General features: G+C 35.1%; 1 protein-coding gene across 8 annotated transcripts in view; it reads right to left on the reverse strand.

The window, feature by feature from the left end:
* ARHGAP24 (Rho GTPase activating protein 24) overlaps nucleotides 1-20,980 on the reverse strand; it is a 648,119-nt gene that overhangs the window by 68,952 nt on the left and 558,187 nt on the right. For all 8 annotated transcript variants that reach the window (XM_027060078.2, XM_027060062.2, XM_015067364.3 and 5 more), the window contains one exon: nucleotides 1,449-1,571. In XM_027060078.2, coding sequence (XP_026915879.1) covers nucleotides 1,449-1,571 — 123 coding nt within the window. The remainder of the gene's footprint in view (nucleotides 1-1,448; nucleotides 1,572-20,980) is intronic.

A 20,980-nucleotide genomic window follows, 5' to 3' on the forward strand; every position in this document is an offset into this window, starting at 1 on the left:
CCTGAGCAAAAATACCTCCTTCAGCAGATATTAAGGGACTCCCTTAACTCAGAAGCCCCAGAAATTTGATAGCAGAGGGAAGAGAGCCTTTAGAAATGACAGTGACTGAGGACTGAGTACACCTCTCAATAATAATCATGAGCCACTAATGTTGTAGCCGGGGGGGGCGGGGGGGGTCTCATCCCACAGGACTTTTCAAATGCTTTACACAGTCATTTACTAGCCATTTTAGTATATGAATAGGGTGACCATATAAGTTGCCACCCAAACTAGGACATCAAGAAAATGAAAAACAGCCCTATCAATAATTATCTTGGGACAACAGTTGTAAACCAGACTGTTACCAGGCAAACTGGGATGAATAGTTGTCCTGGTTAGGAACCTCCCCCTTGCCCAACAGAAGACACTGTTAGAAAACAGACAATTTCCAGACATGTATCATTCACCTGGTAAAACCACACTTTCCAACTTTTTAAAGTACACCTTTGAAGTTATTCTAAAATGTAGAATGGGGAGTCAGCCTAAGAAGTATCTAATATATTAAGGGAAAAAAGAATCACTTCTGAATTCAGGGTGCTGCCAATACACAAAAGAGAATATAAAATAAATATTAGAATTATAATCGGTTTGCTAAATATGAATTTGATTTACTATGATTTATTTTAGCTATATCCACATAAAATAATTAGGCTTTACATTTTGGAAAATGCATGTTGGCTATAGATAAATTTTTTTGAGTTCTTGATTTGGTTTCCAGTACTGAATTTTTACTATAAATAATTTTTCTGTTTACATCATATCTGCTTATCTATTTTCTCTCTTTTATATTCCTTGATAGACAAAGATTATTTCTTTTACCCTTTCTTCCTCCTTTTAGTTCTATTTACAGCACCAGTTAGTTTATTCTCCACATGGCACATTCTCAAAACTATATTAACTAAGATTTTTAAAAACTTATCAAATCCACAAACACTTGTCAGATCACAAAGCATTTTTTTTTAATCTAGTAATCAGTGGATTATCATCTAGAGCATTGCTATTCTTCTTTGATATCGCTGAGCATCTTGGGGCTACAATCCCTTCCAAAGATCCTAGTCAAAAATGCTTTGCCCCATATTTGCAGGGTCCTAACTAATCTATATTATAGTATCATTCCCATAACTATTTATTGTTAGTGAAATGGAAAAATTTAAAAAAAAACCCGTATCATCCCTTTTTATAATTCAAGATATTCACAGAAAAAGATCAGTTATTGATATTTGATCTAAATTTAACTTCTGGGAGTTACTTACATATATACCTTAACAATAATATGGTATAATTTACTATTTATTTTAACACTCATCCATTTGAAAATAGGAGCTGATAATAACATCAACTGGGAGCAGAGAAAGGATGAACAGGTTTGGCTGACCTTTCCGTTTTTCCATGATTCTATATATACTCACCTCCACCAAAAGGTCCCCATATGACTCGACGGATGGACTTAACCCAGTCTTCCATATCATTCTGGGTGCTCGCCATAAGGAGGTAGCTCTCATGGTTTGCTGTCATCCGATCTCGATCGCCTCCTGTAAGATAGTAACACATGAGTGTATGCTCGGCTGAGTTTCTTCATCAGCAGCAGGAGTCCCTGAAATGTACACTGTGCCTACCCAATCAATTGGAAATATTTACCATGGCTTCAGTATGAAAAAAAAATCTGCTTAAAAAGGAAAGGCTCTTATGTTTCCAGGAGAAAACTGGAGAACAAATGTCATTTCCCAAACAAAGCCTGCCTTTTTGTCCTAGCAACAGCCCATAGGTCTGCATTAACTTATAATCCAATCTATTCACACTGCACTGTTGAACAAGGAGAATTGGCAAAGCAAAATGAAAGACGGAGAAATAATCCACAGAGTCTGGATATTCATTGGAAGCAAGTGCTGAGTAGTCTAAGTACTTCTTAGTCCACACACAGTGAGGCCACCAGAACATCATGGGTAAGCAGGGGAGCCCTAGGAAAGGGAAAAGAACCACATGTAAAACTTTTGACCCAGAGGTCCTCCTGTATTCCTCCATCCTGAAAGATAAGGCACTGCTCCCAGAACACACCTGCAGGGTGGGCAAACAAAGAAAAGAGAAGAACACACAAGCCTGCCCACAAATTAAACCCCCAGATGGCCCTCACGCCGAAGCGTGAGCTTTGAAACCCTAGTGGTGCCTCCATGCAAAAGCTTGATGGTTTCTCTTATTTCACCCTCCAAAAGAACAACCCATATTCTTAAAAATTTTTTTTTAATGTTTATTTATTCTCGAGACAGAGACAGAGTGTGAACAGGGGAGGGGTAGAGAGAGACAGAGACACAGAATATGAAGCAGGTTCCAGGCTCCGAGCTGTCAGCACACAGCCCGACACGGGGCTCGAACCCACAAACTGTGAGATCATGACCTGAGCTGAAGTCGGATGCTTGACCGACTGAGCCACCCAAGCGCCCCCATATACTTTTAAACCTTTATAGTCTCCAGTATCAACTTTGAAGTGCCAGAAGTCTGATGCATGTGATTTAATTTCTTAGAGATGCTTTATAGCATTTACATTTCCCTGGTGACTCAATTTTCTCATTGACAAAACAGGCATCACCGTATATGACCCTGAAAGAGGTCTTGAGGCATGGTTTTTCTTACTTCCTATCTTGTGGTTAAAGACATGTATCAGCAACTATATTGCTTCATTTTCTTCGAAAATAATTAGTGTTGTTCATGGAAGGAATAATTAAGGAAATGGAACATTTAGCTGAATTCTGAAAATATTTTAGTATTATACTAGCTTCTAAGGTGCTCCAAATATCTATGAATATTTAACTATTCACTAAGTGAACACTAAGCGTTGTACGTTTGCAGCCTTGGGTTGAATTGATTCATATGCAAGTGTTGTGTTTGATGGAAACCTTGCTGTTTGGTTTCTAAGTGGATCTGAACACCTTCATGAGGAGCTTGCATGCTCCAATTCACAATAGGCTCACCATTCACTGTTCTTTCCCACCCAACCCAACTTGCACATAGCCGTGAAAGTTGTAGGCATTGAATCTGCAACCTCTGAATTCTATACAGCTGTCCTAGGTTGAGAAATACAGTTATTCTACCACTGATGTAAATGACAGAACAGGCGAAAGTTCAGAGAAGTGAAATAACTTTAAGCTTATCAGACGAACAACTAAAATTGGTGATGTACATTTTAATACAACTGGATGGAAGTAGGAGGAGGGGCTGAGGAACCACAGCAAAGTGGTTTCTTAACATTTACAAAATTCCTGAAAAAAATAAGACTAAACTTCTCACGTTATAAAGAACACCTCACTGTTTGGGAAACAATAACCCTCTTACACCTGTAAGTTTATCCTCGGTCACTCATCACTTTAAGTAACTTGTATCTGAAAAAGCGCCAGTTCAGCAGTCAGAAAACCTACCTGTAATTTTATATTAGCTGCTTAATTTCTGGGAACTTACATAACTTTTGCAAACTCAGTGTTTTTAATTATGATTTAGCTATAAAAATACTGTTATAGTACATTTTTGTGAGAATTCAATGAAATAAAGTAAGAATATTAGCCCGGTGTTAGGCTAAAGGAGAAATGCTGCAAACACCAATTCAGTCTCATTTAATGGCTGCTACACCCACAAACGCAAAAAGAACATATTACATTTAACTTCACCTCAGAGGGGCACCTGGTGGCGCGGTCGGTTAAGCGACTGATTTCAGCTCGGCTCATAGTTTTGGAGCCCCCCCCCCCCCCCCCCCACCCGCCAACCATCCCAACCATCGTTCGCTCTGTGCTGACGGCTGACTGACAGCTCAGAGCTTGGAGCCTGCTTCAGATTCTGTCTCCCTCTCTCTCTGCCCCTCCCCCACTCGCACTCTGTCTCTGTCTCTGTCTCAAAAATAAATAAACTTAAAAAAAAAAATAACTTTAATTTGACCCCAGAGATATCATGTGTAGCAGGTGCTTGGAAACAATTAGTCAATTTTATATATATATAGATATATATATATCTATATATATCTATATATATATCTATATATATATCTCATCATATATATATGATGTCATTATATTATTATATTATACATATAATTATCATTTTAAAGGCTGTCTTTATTGATATATAACAATGCACATTAAAATTATATACTGTACATATATGTAAATATGCCAACGTTAATATGCATGTGGCCATATAACATAAAAGCAGCAGAAAAAACTAAATGACAAAAGAAAAATAGGATTCATTTGACACAGCGCAGTACTAATAATTTATTTTGTGTTCTTACCCATTTATACCATAGTACTAGCCAAAAATTTACCATTGTGAAATGAAAATATTTTAATTATTGTCTTTGTCTAAGGGATGCTTAGTAATTCGGGCGGCAATATCCTGCTGTGTCACTCCCAGCCCAGGCAGAGACAGCCTAGTAATGAGTGAGTGACAGCCACTAGAGTGTGTTTCTGCCTGAAAGCAGGGAAGAAAGAGAATGATAAGCCCAACTGGCCATTATCCCCTGACTTTTCATTTGATTCTCTATCTCTGCCAGTGGTGCTGTATGCGTGACCCTGAGTCTCATTTAGACTGCCAATCACAGATATGAAATCCCATCTGTGAATTTCACCAATGGATATGGACCTTGATTCCTCAGTGTATTAACAAGACAAGGGGAAAATATTTTAAAAATTTTATTTACCAGTCTTGGTGGAAATATAGACTCTTTGCTACGAATGCGATTAAAACAATTGGAGACATTTATACAAACATGAACTAGATACTCTACTGAAAATATGTGATTTCCAACTAGAGATGCCATCAGTTCTAATTGAAAACCCATCAGTTCTAAGGGCGGGTACTGTACCTTGCAATTGAAGGGGCTCAAAAACAACTTAATGATATATCATTTGATAAATAAATAAACTCAATATTGACTTTCAACCATGTGAATCAAGTTTCACTCTCTTTGTGAATCCTTTATAGGGCTTCATGTTCCATTTAACCATTTGTGGACCTAACATTCTTTAAAAAGGTGAAATTTTAAAAAGCAGTCTTGAGATCTAATTATCACTGGAGCGACAGGGTCATCGTTTTCTTCAATCCCTATGTGTCTATGTGTATGTGTATGTGATATGATACCTATTAAAGCCAGTGTATGCCTTCCATTTTTAATTCTGCTTTATTAAAATTCCATTTTAATAAAATGCTTCCATTTTTAATTTAATTTAATTAATATTAAATTAATATTTAATTTAATAAATATCTGTGCGGCTTTATTTTTAATTTTTAATACTACTTTAGATTTGCACATATTTTTATAGGACATATGTTTCAGGAAATTGTTCATGCCTTTAGATATTAGCTTGGGAAGGTAATAATGCCTTGGTGCTAGTGTTAACACTTGAAGCATTTGTGATTTTAAGTTAACTGAGCAGGTCACATCATTCAATTTTACTTCTTTATATATAATTGAAAATACATGTGCATTTTTGGGGGTCTTCTGTATATTTGCATTTGATATAAATCTTTCTTCTCCAGAAATAAAATAGGTTTTCTGAAATAAAATAAATACTTGACATAATTAACTTTCGCAAAAATTAAAAGGTAGATTAAAAACAGCTTAATGCATTTAATAGGCTAAGAAAAAGCTTAATTTAAAATTGAAAGGTAGGTTCAAGAAATCTACAATAAGGTAAATGTATAGTTAATTTAAAAAAGAGGTACAATTCCATTGACTATATGAAAAGTTTGATTCCTCTAATAATTATAAAATAATAACAATTTAAGAGATAATATTTATGAATAATTTTGCATAGAATTAAAAAAAAATTTATTTGTAAGTAATCTCTACACCTAATGTGGAGCTTAAACTTACAACCCTGAGATCAAGAGTCACATGCTGTATTGACTAGCCAGGCAGGCACCCCTGCATAGAATTTTTTTAAATTTTAAGAGAAATATTGGAAATGGTATGTCAAAATATATATGTTCATTGTTTATAGGAATATGGATAATGTTCCCTATGATGCAGCCACTAAAATAGGATTTAGATATGAGTTTTTATTATACAAAAGGAAATCTACACATTTTTACATGTGATATTATCTCAATTTTCATATAGAAGGAAAGCTAGATAAATAAGATACTACATAGAAATACACAGTAATTTTGCCAATGGTTATCTCTGAATGATAGGATTGGGAATTTCTTTGCACTTTTTTTGTACCTTTCTGCATCTTCCAGATGCTCAACCATGTGTTGTTTCATGCATTAGTCCAGATATTCTATCAGGTATTATTTTACATGAGAAAAAAACATTACTGAAAAGAGCAAATGATCAGAATGAAATGGTCATGAAAGTACTAATCCATAAAAAGCCAAGGTGAGCTGAAAGGTAATTGTCACTAATTATCACCCAGTAATGCTTAAGAGTGCTCACTTGAGTTCTCATTAATTTACTTATAACCTCATATTCCTCTTTTCCCAGATACTGGTCCTTGAGTACATCCCCAAAGGAAGATTTGGGACAGGTTGCCAGTGCTGCTCAGAGCACAGACCACTTAATGTCACTAGGATTTTGTCAGTGAAAACAAGACTACTACTATTATGTGCATTACCTTTCTTTAAAAAAAGTTTTTTTTAACATTTATTCATTTTTGAGACACAGAGTGTGAATGGGGGAGGAGTAGAGAGAGAGAGGGACACACAGAATCCAAAGCAGGCTCCAGGCTCCAAGTTGTCAGCACAGAGACCCAGGTGGGGCTGGAACTCACAGACTGTGAGATCATGACTTGAGCGGACGCTTAACCTGCTGAGCCACCCAGGTGCCCCTGTGCATTACCTTTATTAAAAAATATATTAAAAAAAATTGTTTTTCTGAATTTATTGTGTGGAAATTTCCAAAATAGTTGCCAATATAGATTTTTGTTATTTTCCTTAGAGAAAAATACTTGTACTTGTCCAAATTATGAACTAAAAAGCAAAACAATTATTCAGAAGCAAAGTATTTATATGTATGTCAACTTGAGTAAAAAAACGTTTAAATATATACAGTAAATTATTTCCTCATATTTAAATTTTAAATCAAGTTGCTCAATGGAAACTGTGGTATAGACATTTGGGTTCATTTCCAAGCATAGTTCATGGTACAGACCCGAGGACATTTCAGTGAACACTCTGATACTGTTAATAATTTCAGGAGCAAAATGTTTCCTCACTCCTAATTGTAAATCAGGTCAAAACGAGGCATATTATACTATTTATTTTATTAGCTTACATGAAAATATTTTATATTCTAGTTAGGGTTACTAATTTCCACTCACACAATTGTAAGGTTTTATTTTACTTTTTTAAAGCATTACTTTTCTCAAAACTTAGTTTGGGTCTTTATTGGCAGTAGAACTCTAATGATAAATTGCAAGATATAAAGTAAATTCTGAAGGATATCAGTGGAAAATTACTAAGATGGGAAAACATTTCTTCCCTTTTATGGAGACTGATATTTGCAAATCAACCAAAGTTATGTGAAGTATAAACTACAAATTATAGGCTTCTATGGATGCCATCACTTCTTAATAAATAACAACAAAAATAATAAAGCAGCATATAGTTTACAAAATAAGGCCAGAAAACAAATTGGTCTCACAATCAATATCATCTTTATTATTTCATATTGTTTTGTGTATAATAGAGACGTTGTTATCTGAAGAATAAGAATTTTGATATGCTTTGCTAATCAAGTTTTTTTTCCAAGTATTTCTTCCGGAGAGGTTAATTTCTTAAGTATCAGAAGGGCAAAATTTCAATGCATATTGTCAACAGAAAAGTTGCATTACTCTCTAATGAGATCTTGAATATTTTAAAACCCCTAAATCATAAAATGAGAATTAAGGGCCCAATAGAAATAACCATCATTTTATTTGTAGTGTGTAGTCACTACCATACAGCAAACACATTACTAAATGTTATCTTGCATTATAATAAAATTAATGCTACATTTTAATCTCACGAGTACTTTATAATACTGTTTTACATATTTCTTATATCATCCTTACTAGGTCATAATCTCATTGTAAGAATCACACCACATTATGTATATAGCTAACTTATGTTTAAGATGAAAGCAACTAGAAATGCATACTATTTAAACCAATTATAGATTGGTTAGTATTTATTGTTTATGGTAGATTTTTAATCATTAAGTTTAGAAATAGTTTGCTGGAAGTTTGTCTATTTGGCTACAGATATAGAAAGCATTGACATAAACATTTTATACTGTACAAGTTTCTTCTGACTTGCCTTTCCTCAAACCTCACAATAAAAAGTGTCAGCAAATGTGAATATTAGACCAAAGTGCTAGCTGGATCAAACTGCAAAAACAAATAGTTCCTACAAGGACATGTCATTCAAGAAGTACTAAAAATAGGTTAGAGTCAGACACTGAAGCCAGACTCATCAAGTTCAAATTACTCATTGATTAGCTGTGAAATCCCTCATGTTTAACTGAGGGTGCTAGCAGCACCTGCCTCCTGGTATTATTGTGAGTTAATTGAATGAATAATACCAGTCATGTTTGGGACATGGGATGCTATGCTGTTATTTTTATTTCCGTGTATAATAATCTTGATTCTAACTTTTTCAGTAAATGAAACATAATTTGAATCCTTTAAAATACAGAAGGCTAGCTTATTTTTGAAAAAAATATTCTGAATATATTTGTAAAGAAAAATCCTTTTATAGGAAAGTAACTATTGATTTATTTTTTCAGTAACTATTGATTTTCATATTGATCATGTTCTTAAAAGTACAACTGTGAGCAATTTACTTTTAAATAGAGAATGAAAATTGTAAAACTTCAAATAGGCATAATTGTATTTCCACTAATTTTTACATTCTTGGATCCATCCTTTCGAAATACCTTCTATTTGTGCTAAGTACATTAAGTATAAACATGATATAACTTATTACATTTTGGATATTTGTCTTTCAAATTGTACTGGATCTGGAATAGAATCTCAATTTAAGTCCAACAATATATTTTAGCTTTCACTTATGTCAAAGGCTCAGAATCTAGCCACTTCCTTCTCATCATCTAGTTAAGTTCTAATGGAAATTTCCAAGAAATAGATAGAATATTTCCCTGGCAGAGCCAAGGCTTCTAGAGTTTGTGTCCTCTTCTAATTTAGCTTGGCTAGTTTAAGAGATCATTGAATTCAAAATTTCACCTGATTGACATAGAAGGCAGGCAGGTAGAGTAAATGTCATGTATATTTAGATCAGTGTTACTCCAACAATGATGATACAGAATGGAATCATAAAGGAAAGCAAGACCCCAGTCAATAATCACCCATTTGTAGCAAATGGAACATCATTCATAGTCAAAGAAGCAAGGCAGAGAATTTACTGGCTTAAATAAATCTAAAATTAAAATTATTGGTCTATTAGGAGGTCCCTTAATACACAGCACACATGATGAGTCGAATATTGGAAAATTTAGGAGAAATATTTTGGAATTATATTGAACATTATACTCCCCATGAACATGTAAATAAACCCTCTACTGCAGAATCTCTCAAAGTGTGATGATACTACAGTGTATATGTCCAGGAAGGTAGGAAGGTACTTGTTAGAAATGCAAATTCCTAGACCCAAGCTCAAATTAACTGAATCAGAGACTGCAGTGGTCGGACCTGCAATCCTTGCTGTAAGATGCAGAAACTTGCCAGGTGATTCTAATGTATCATAAACCATGAGAACCACTACTCTTGTAAGACAGTTTGATTTAATAATTTTTTATAAGGTTTATTTACTTTTGAGACAGAGAGAGAGGGAGAGACAGAGAGAGAGACAGACAGACAGACAGAGCACAGGTGGGGGAGGGGCATAGAGAGGAGACACAGAATCCGAAGCAGGCTCCAGGCTCTGAGCTGTCAGCACAGAGCCCAATGCAGGGCTCAAACCCACCAACTGTGAGATCATGACCTGAGCCAAAGTTGGACGCTTAACCAACTAAGCCACCCAGGCACCCTGACAGTTTGCTTTAACAGGCAGAGACTGTAAATTTTAGAATTTACGTATTTTAGCCAGTCTTCCTGTTAGCTTATATCTATATCTTATTTTTTCAGTGACACCCATTCAGCTACAAAGTACTAAGCTTTAAAGCTATGGGTCATATAACTTATCTAATTACTTATTTTCATTGTAAATAATTAACACTTTGCAACTAGCTTGCAAGGACATATCACTCAAGTTGGGATTACTGAGTCTAGTAAATTTGTGGGCCTCATACATTAGAGACGGCATACTTTTATCTGGCCAAACATTAGAGCGCTTCTTTTTGTATCTGAATACAGATTTGTTACATCTCTTTTCCTGATGCCCAGAGTTTGAAGAGTGAAAAGGACACTGAATTTGAGAAGACATGCCACTTTTGAAGATCTAGATTAGAATGATGAAATCCATTTTGAAAATTCTCTTGTATCTCCCTCTTTTTATTGTTTTGGAATAATAGAAATCTGCAAGATTATTTTTTAATGTTTGTTTGTTTGTTTGTTTATTTATTTATTTAGAGAGATAGCATGAGCAGGGTAGAGGCGGCGGGGGGGGGGGGGGGGGTAGAAAGAGAATCCCAAGCAGGCTTCAAGCTGTCAGCGCAAAGCCTGATCTGGGGCTTGATCCCATGAACCATGAGATCATGACCTGAGCTGAAATCAAGAGTCGGATGCTCAACCGACTGAGCCACTCAGGCACCCCTGCAAGTTACTTTTATATCCCTTGATTCATTTGGTTTTTACAATATCCCTGGGAAGTAAAGCAGAGCATTGATTATTTTGCCCAACACATATTCATTGAGCACCTGTATTGTGGCTGTCACTACTCTAGGTTCTGAGGATACAGCAGGGAGTAAAACAAAGTCTACAATCCAGAGGTGAGGTCCAGACTGAAATGCAGATTTGGAAGTCATCCATGTGGCAGTAGTCTAAAAAATATGGGACTGGATGATGTACCTAAGGAATACTGCCTCTAGAATAGAGAAAATGCAGTTCAAGTGAGGTTGAGAAAAGGAAGAGGAATTAGCAAAGTAGATTGAGAAGGTACATCCAGTAAGGTCAGAAGAGAAACCAGAAAGTCTGAGTGGAGAAAGTGGTCTGGTGAGTCAAGAGCTGCTGAGAGGTTAGATAAAATGATGACTGAGAGAGCATAGACCACTAGTATAGGAAACACAGAGAACACTGGATTAGGCAACATGGAGATTATTGGTGTCCTTGGAGGATTGATCAAACCAGCACAAACATAATCATCGTGGGAATGTGTTTGTAAGATTATGGAAGAGAGAAAACAGAAACACCCAGTATAAACTACTTCTCTAGGCATTGTAGTGTATATAGGGGCACAGAAGTGGGGGTAGTGAGTGGCTGTGTAGGCCAGTTGTGGGGCCAAGGGGATTTAGCTTGGGAAATAGTACAGAATGTTATATGCTTATGGGCATTATTCACTGGAGAGGGAAAAGCTAATGAGGTGGGAGAGAGGAGGCTTATAGATGCCTCCATATTTCTTTAAAGTCATACTCTAATTCTCTCACTCCCCTCAGAATCTTCAATACATGTTGACAGTTAACACAATTGATTTCTCCCCAAAGTTTGTTACTTTAAAAGTATTTGAAACATCTAGAAGAGAATCATCGAAAGAAAAGGAACTTGCATTAAGCAGTTGTTTCTACACAGCTCTGCCTACAGGCAACACAGGAAGGAATGGGGTTAAGTTCATAAATCATTTTTTAAAGTTAAATTTTACTACCTTTACTTGAGTGTAGTGTTTGGTATATGCTCAATAGGAGATTTCACTTACTTGAGACATTTTCCTTCACACAATATTAGTTTTAATTGCCACAGATGATAATTATTTAATATTACAAGGCAGTTTTATAGAATGGGTTTTGGTATATACAAAAGAACCGATACTTTAAGATAAAATGCTATGATAGATAGCTCAAAATTAAGTTGCTCCAGGGGCACCTGGGTGGCTTAGTTGGTCAAGCATCCGACTCAATTTTGGCTCAGGTCATGATCTCACGGTACATAGGATTGAGCCCCTCTTTGTGTTCTGCACTTTCAGATTCTCTCTTCCTCTCTCTGCCTCTCCCCTGCTCGTGCTGTTTCTCTCTCTCTCTCTTTCAAAATAAATAAATAAACTTGAAAAAATTAAGTTACTCCACTAAACAAATGACAAATAGTAATCATTGTAATGGTGTAAAATTAAGAAAAGCTCTGATTTTGATTTGAATTTGAATTTTGTTCTCTTAAACCACTAAAATTAACTTTGCAGTCAGAACAGCTTAACTGTCCAGTACTTTGTCTCCCACAGTTAATGTTTGGGTTTGCTGTGTTTCATCAGCTCTAGGGTGTATGTCTGCAAGGGCAGGACGTAAAACACACCTTAGGGTTCTGGAATTTGAACCCAGCCTTCTAGCTAGCTTCACAGAGAACACATTTGTATAATGTGCCAAAAATCCAACACTAAGAACATTATAGTTTCAGAACAATTGTCACTTCCTTTAGTAAGGATACTTGTGAATATTTTCCTAACTTGCTTGATATAAACATATTACAAACTAACTCTATGATTTCCTCAAGTGTTAGCTGTTTTCTCAATAAATGTTTAAGAGTCTCTATATACACTCTGTTAGTTCTTTAACCTATGTCTGGAGTTGGGGGTCTCACTTCATTGTCCCATTCTAACTACAAATGATTCCAAGACCCTACAAAAAGAACAGGGGCCAGAAAATCACATGTTGTTCCCAAATTGACTATGGACATAGAAGTTCCTGTAAAGAATACTACTCCTTATCTGCTTCTTAATCCAAAACCCTTGTAATACTAGTTTAGAATGATTAACACTATCAGAAAGGCTAAGCAGACTCTAATTCTCATATTGGTGATGGGATGAGTACATTTTAGGATGATTTCTTTTAAAATAAACACACATGAATACACAAACATAACTGCACTAACGCTGATTATAGATTATTTGATCTATTTTTTAAAGTTTATTTATTTATTTTGAGAGAGATAGCTTTGAGTGGGGGAGCGGTAGAGAGGGGGAGAGAAGGAATCTCAAGAAAAACAATCCCAATGTCAGTGCAGAACCTGATGTGCAGCTCAAACTCAAGTGAGATCATGACCTGAACCAAAATCAAGTCAGACACTTAACCAACTGAGCCACCCAAGTGCCCCTATTTGATCTATGTCTTAAAACATGACTTTTTGTAGTCAAGATTTCCTAATTCAGTCTTACATGTATGTTAAACATTAAAAAAAAATCAAAATTTCCTTCCAAATTTTCTGAAACTCAAAAATTTTGCCACTTCTGATGGGTTAGTCCATCAATTTTCAATATCATCAGTATAATAACCATACAATTAGGGTTAATGAGTCAGATAGGAAAAATATTATGAAAGGAGCGTATTGTATTCCTTCAAAAGCAATCAGTTGGTGAAGAGCTATTTTAAAACCAAATAGAGTATGTGCAGAATGCAAGTAACACAAGTGATTTTTTGAATTTTTAAAAGAAAAATATTTATGAAATCTAAGTGTTTGGACATAATAGGTTGGTAAGTACTCAATACATGCTTGGGAAGATTTTGGCAGATCTCTATGTTTCCCTTGGAGGCTGGCAGTAGTACTTAGGAGAACTAAATATATTATTATGGTTTAAAACAGCTCAGGTATGCAACAACATGGATAAACCTAGAAGGTATAATGCCAAGTGAAATAAGTCAGATCAAGAAAGACAAATACTATATGATTTCACTAACGAGTAAAATCTAAAAAACAAAATATATGAATAAACAAGAAAGCAGAATCAGACCTATAAACACAAAGAATGAACTGATGATCACCAGAGGGAAAGGGTTGGGGGAATGGGCAAAATGGATGAAGAGGAGTGGGAGGTACAGGCTTCCCATTATGGAAAGAATAAGTCACAGGGATAAAAGGCACAGCATAATAAATACTGTGAACATAATTGTAACAGCACATGGTGACAAGCAGCAGCTGCACTTACGATGAACATAGCATAACATATAGACAAGGCGAATCACTATGTTGTACACCTGAAACTAACACTGTGTGGCAACTATACTCAAATAAAATTTTAGGAAACAAACAAATAAAATGGCTCAAGGATCTTAATTAGTGCATGAACATGTTTAAATATTTAGGGAAATCTAATTTGTCAAATTCAGAAGTTAATAGAGCTTTAACCAAAAACAACTAAATGTTATTTTGTGATCACAAAATGGAACAACATGTGGCTGTGTGGCCCTTATTCTTTTTTTTTTTTTAATATTGACTTATTTATCTGTGTATTCATTTATTTATTTTGAGAGAGAGAGCCTGCGTGCATGAGCTAGTGGGAGGGAGGCAAAGAGAGAGAGAGAGAATCCCAAGCAGGCTCTGCACTGTCAGCAAAGAGCCTGATGCTGATCTCAATTCCACTAACCATGAGATCATGACCTGAGCTGAAATCAAGAATTGGATTCTTAACTGACTGAGCTACCCAGGCACCCCTGGCCTTTATTCCTTCTGTAGGGTCTTGGAATTATTAGGAATTAGAATGGGACAATTAGATGAGACCCCTAATTCCAGATATAGGTTGAGGGATAATAATAATTAATAATAATGATATTAATAAAACATTAATATTAATAATTATTAATTAATATAAATATTGATTATTATTACTATTATTGGAACTAAAGTTTAAGGCTTAGAAAACTCTAGGTTCTATTTCTTTAATTTCTTTAATTAATGGAGTATTAATTTAAATACAAGTAGTATTGAGGAGTGTTGCCTTACATATAAAGCTCCACTTAGATAATTAAAAAAAAAAACAAAACAAAAAACAAAAACCAACAACCTTAATGGACATAAATTAATTTTGATGTCAGAAATATATCAAGTTCATTTTACTAAAATACTAACTCTTTTCTTTTTACTCCAAATAGGTCAATCTGGCTAATTATATCAGCATTATTATAGTGGGGTTTTCTTGGATGTTTTAAAACGTTAATTTTATGATACTGGATAATATTAAGTAAACAAATGAATGAAAATCTGAAATTATCCCTTAAAATTATGACCCCCACTAGCCATTTGCAGGCACTTGAAAAAAAATATGGAGTCTTATGTTTGAAAATTACTTGTAACAGGGGCACCTGGGTAGCTCAGTTGGTCAAGCGACCAACTTCGGCTGGGGGCTGGCGTCATGATCTCAAGGCTTGTGAGTTTGAGCCCCATGTGAGGCTCTGTGCTGACAGCTCAGAGCCTGGAGCCTGCTTCGGATTCTGTGTCTCTCTGTCCCTTCCCTGCTGGCACTCCGTATCTCTCTCTCTCTCTCTCTCAAAAATAAACATTAAAAATTAAAAAAAAAGAAAGAAAATTGCTTATAACAAATGAGAAGCATCTTAAGAGAAACATTATAAAACTGAAAACACTTCCTTCTCACCTCTCAAATTAACGTGCAACTACTACCAAAACGTCAAAAAAAAAAAAAAGGCAATTGTCCTTAGGAAAGAAAAGTATAACATCACTTAGGGCAACAATAAACAGTTCAAAGTTTTAATTTATTATCCACTTAAAAACAAATATGCTAAAAATTTAAAAAAAAGTTACCTAGCTTTTACATGAATTTTACATAACTGAATCCAAATGAAAACTTTTTTAAATTAAGGAAAAACAAAGGCAAGAGAAAGCTAGAAAACGCTGTTAGATGTCTTACATTCTATTCACTTTTTTGTTATGTAGTATCTTTCATATCTACTACAAATATATACTTCTTTGAATTCTTAAAGTTCTACAATTTTCTAGACACATGCAATAAATTAAAATTTGATCCTATCTACTGACAGGTTAATGCTGTGCATCTCATAATTTTAAATAGAAGAGTAATCAGCCAGAATCTGCAAATCAATTCCACTTAGCATACTATCATTAATTAACATTTAATGAATACCTGCAGGTGTATGCAGTAGTATTAGAAATCAATAACCAATTGCTGCTTGGGACAGGTAGTCCAATTCATATATAATTGCCAACCTAAATCTGGCTAAGCTCTGAGTACAGATTGGGAAACTGATTGACATATATTGATAAACTAAAGGCAAGATTCCTAAAAAACACTCAATGGGAAATAACGGAATATTTTTTTTCAAATGTAATGTAAGAAAGCTACCAAAGAGGCAATTACTATATGCTATCTTTCTGGATCTTTTCTGTGAGGGGCGGGGAGGTGGAGGGAAGGGCATAAAGTAAGTGGATTGGCACATACATGTACCTTCATATACACCAATATAGAAAAAGAAGAAGAAAACATATAAAGCCAGTTACTTACTGGCTTTACAGTTCATAAACAGCTCAAAGTTAGCAAACGTGATAATTTAGATAATAGAAAAACCTCACCGTATTCAGAAAATCTGAAGAAAGCAAGACTGAACTAACTATAATAGTTAAAAGATATTTCATGAATACATGAATAGAAATTGAAGAATTATATGACTCCATTCATTCAAAGTCATTACTTACTGCTCTTTAATATGCACATAAGCTAGACCTAAAATATATTGAAATTCATGTAGGGTAGACTTTTGGTTTTACAACATTTACAAAGTAACAAGTGAGCCAAGACAGGGGAAATTATTTGGTACCAATATTAGATACCAGCAGAGAACAACCATAAAAGGGAACTAATAGGATTACTTACTGCTGTAGGTGATCTACACCCAAGACATAAGTTATCATGTAACTCCAAACTGGAAAGTTATTTTGTTGATTTGTTTGTTTGTCTTTTTAATCTAGAGTTTTTCAGCCTAATAACAAGCCATTACTTTATAGCCCAGGTAATTATTTGGAATGATGGTCTCTGACTCTAATGAGAGTGCTCCTAGGACCTGCACATAATTATTGGTTCTTTTAATATATTATTTCATCAGTGCAAGTAACCTGTGACGTAGGAATTATTGTGCCTGTTTCAGAGGTGATACAATAAAGCATCAGGGAGGTTTTGTTCATTTCTCAGTACACATAGCTAATAAATGGCAGCGAACAGGGTTCAGTTTGACTCCAAAGGCCAATTTTCCTTTTCTATTACTCTTGTTTTTTTCAGTCATGCTATGCTTTTTCATGACCCACCCTGTACTCTCTGCATAACATTTCCTTCTTCCTTTCTTTAATGAGATCTTTAAAGATCTTACCCAAATCAGAAGTCTTGCTGTCTCTACAAATAAAGTTGTTTCCTCCTTCCTGACTTCCACTGTATCCTGTATGTATCTCTGATATAGCATATGCAACATTATTTTGCAATTAAAGTGGGGTGGCATCATATAGGCATGTGACTTAGTGCATTCACCTATATATTTGTTATATTTTTTAAAAAGAAAATAATCCTTTTAGTAGTATAAAATTTCAAGGATCAGGACAGTTTCTAATAAGAGATAATGTGCCAGATATAATTCATGTGCCCCTTCAAATACACTCTCTGCACTTTTCCACCCAGCTTCCTGCATGGGAACACTAACTTGTATGGATGATACCATAGAGGGTTTCCAACCTAGAGCTTCCCTTTGGGTTTGGCCAATAGGCAGTCATGGCAGGAGATAGGAGAAAGGAAGAAGTGTAAGATCAAGGTATTTATTTCCTTGACTTCATAACTCTGGTGTTGCCTTGAGCTGGTTCTGTATTTTGACCAAAAGTCACTACAAACTTTTCTACATGGTACTCTTTTTTCTAAGTTCTACTAACACCTCTTTGCCATTGCCCCTTAGACCTCAGACTGGGAAAGCTCCTTCACTATTATAAAGCCCAAGTTATTTCACTGTTGTTTGTAATCCCCAAAAACCCCACCCACATTTTTGTAAGTAACACCTTTGTACAGAAACTTTCTTCAAATTATCCTAATTTGAGTGTGTCACCTTTTTCAGTTGGGACTCTGATTAATACAGTTAAGAGTAGATAACTGATTCACTTTGAACCCTTCAAATCACAACATTCTCCTCATTTCTAAAAGCCTAGATATGTAGTTACTTCAGTGCAAAGGAAAAACATAATAAACTTTCAGTTAGTTTAATGCCACACCTACTTAACTTTTATATACTTTCAAGACTGTGAAGGCACTGTGAGAAGAACAAAAAGAATTTATGATATGATCTCTCCACCAGGGCGTTTTGATCTTATTAAGGATACAAGGCATGAAATGAAGAAAATTATAAAGGAAGCATGAGCTGAACAGTCAGGTGCAGTCATTTATGATGCAGAGAATAAAAGGTATCATTTATTTATTATGGTTCCCATGTGTTCTGGACTTCCACCAGCCTGCATCTAAGCTCTAAGAAGCTCCTCAACCCCTACAAGAGCATTCTCTTTTGTTTCACTTCCCTGAGCCTTTCTTAGCTTTTCCTTTTCTAGGTTCACTGAAAATAACTGCTCTATTATTAGAAGATCCCCAAGATAAAGATAGTAGAAACAAGGCATCACTTGTTGGATGAGTTCATCTTGAGCAGCACTACATGGCAACACAAAACTAGTTAAGAGCCATCGATGCAAAGGTGATTAACTCATAATTCTTATTCATAAGTGGTGTGCCACCTCAGAGTGGACATTAACAAGTATATGCACCTGCAATTCCTAATTCCAATAAAAGGTGGGGAAAGTGGGTAAATGCAATGCTTACACATACAGAAACATACACACACACACATACATATGTACAAACACACACATACACTTAATACATACACATGCTCACACACAGGCACACCTTTACTGGTAATTCTGAATCAGATAGGAATTCATTTGTACATGAGCTTATAGAAGAGAGAAAATATATAATGTTGAAAGTATCCAGGAAATCAGTCTCAAAAAGAGTATAAAGTGTAGGATCCTGGTAAACATCAAAATAATATTTCTTTTAATAGAATTCATCTGGATATGTCTACTTGGGTTTTATAAAGTGATTTGGGAGAGGAAAACATATTGAACATTTAAATGTATGTAAAATTTTAAGTAAAATAAACTAGATGTGTGTGGCTGTCGATTTTTATGTTGGCAGCTATAGGAATACCAAATGATAAGTTGGCCACTGGGGGGGCTTTTCCATTTTCTTAGAACATAGAAATGTATTTATTCTAGGAATATATTAACAACTACGGAGGAGCAAATTTGAAAATCTTTTTCAAAGATTTTGAAAATCCAATATAGGAGCTCAGGGCTGGTCAAGGCTCAATCTTTATTTCATAGCAAGTGTCTGAGCAAGCAAGATTTCTTGCATATCAGATTTAATTTTCTGTTCATTTTGCTTCTATAATGAAGATGAAAAAAGTAAGTTCCTGCATGCATAGTCAATCTCCATTTTCACCAATATGTACCCCCCATCAGAACTTTAACTTTCTTCTTATTTAAAATAAAAATAATAAAAATATCTCCCTGATTCCTGAAGGATAGAGTGAGGGAAATCTGCCTTGGATATGGGCTCCTGTTTAAATATAGATCACGAATTTTGTGTAGTTCAACCACATCTCCCTTATCCCTCCCTTTATGAAATGGCTATGAATCAATCTATTATTGACTTCTAATGATGCTTATAACTTTAATACTCTATATTAAGCACTCAAAAATCTCAAATGTTAGTAATGATGCAACTTGGAGTTGTTTTATTTATGGTAAAATATAGGGTCAGTATGGTGATTTTTATGACACTATAATCTTCTACAGATCTTCTGAGCCTTCAGCTCATGTTAGTTTGTAGTGCCAAGATTAGAATGGTTCAAAATTTAAGGAGCACCAAAATAATCACTAATTGAGATAAATGCTATTTTAATAACATATTTAAAAAGACAAATTAATATAAAAATTCATAATGAGGAAAACATCAAAATAAATATCCTGGCCCGTTAGTGGGAATATTGTCAACCCCCAACTAGTATGTTCTTTCCAAACCCCCATTTCTTCTAAGTAAGCACACTCCCTGCCTTCCAGATGACATGGTTGTCACTATTTACCCAACTATGAGATACAACACAGAATGATATAAGCAACTTCCTTATATGAATAATGTGTTTTACTATGCTGGACAAATCTATAATGTGTACTTTATATGCTAGTAGCGGTTGCCATAATTCTGAAATATTTGTGGTAGGCTTTCACTATCTTTCTTTTGTAAGAAAAATGAAAAAAAAAAAAAGCAAGCCTGTATATCCTCTCTTTATTGTAAGCCTCCTGCATATAAAACAGCTCCTGGACTAAATAATGTCTTTACTCTCTAGCACCAGGTTAAATACAGCTTAGCAGTGACCTTGGTGCCAAGATGAAATAAGCCGATGACCTCATTTCAGCTCCTTCCTGGCAGATGTCCAGTGTACTAATTGGCACCCAGGTGACAGCATTATGAAGCCAACCAAGGTGAATCAAATGTGAAAAGTAATCCATATACACAATTTCAGATCATCTACATACATGAAACCAGGAATATTAAGTTTTATTTTGTTTTACTTCACTACTTATGAGGGGGATACTGACAGTCCTGCTATCATTATAATTTAGCATAAAATGCTCTTTGTGTGTATTTAGGAACAAGGGGCAACAATGCGCTCATGCACAACATAAGCTCAGGAAGAAGACCAATGTTCAAAGGAAACCAAATGCAAGGGGATCTTCTCTCCACACAGAACACATGGAAACCTGGCTCTCCATTTATCTGTTCACATTTTCAGGGAATTTTACTGAGTGAAGAGCACAGAGGTAATTTCTAAAAGGGAAGAAAGAATTAGAACAAGAGAGGATGGGGCAGACAAAGGAAGAAAAATGGGGAGAGAGTGAGAAGTGTGAATATAGACATAGTATGTAAAATTCCATTATTACAACTTTATTTTTTAAATCACTCCAAGCAACAGATAATTTTTTTCTATAAG

The sequence above is a fragment of the Acinonyx jubatus genome, chromosome B1 (genome assembly GCF_027475565.1).
Source record: "Acinonyx jubatus isolate Ajub_Pintada_27869175 chromosome B1, VMU_Ajub_asm_v1.0, whole genome shotgun sequence".
NCBI lineage: Eukaryota > Metazoa > Chordata > Mammalia > Carnivora > Felidae > Acinonyx > Acinonyx jubatus.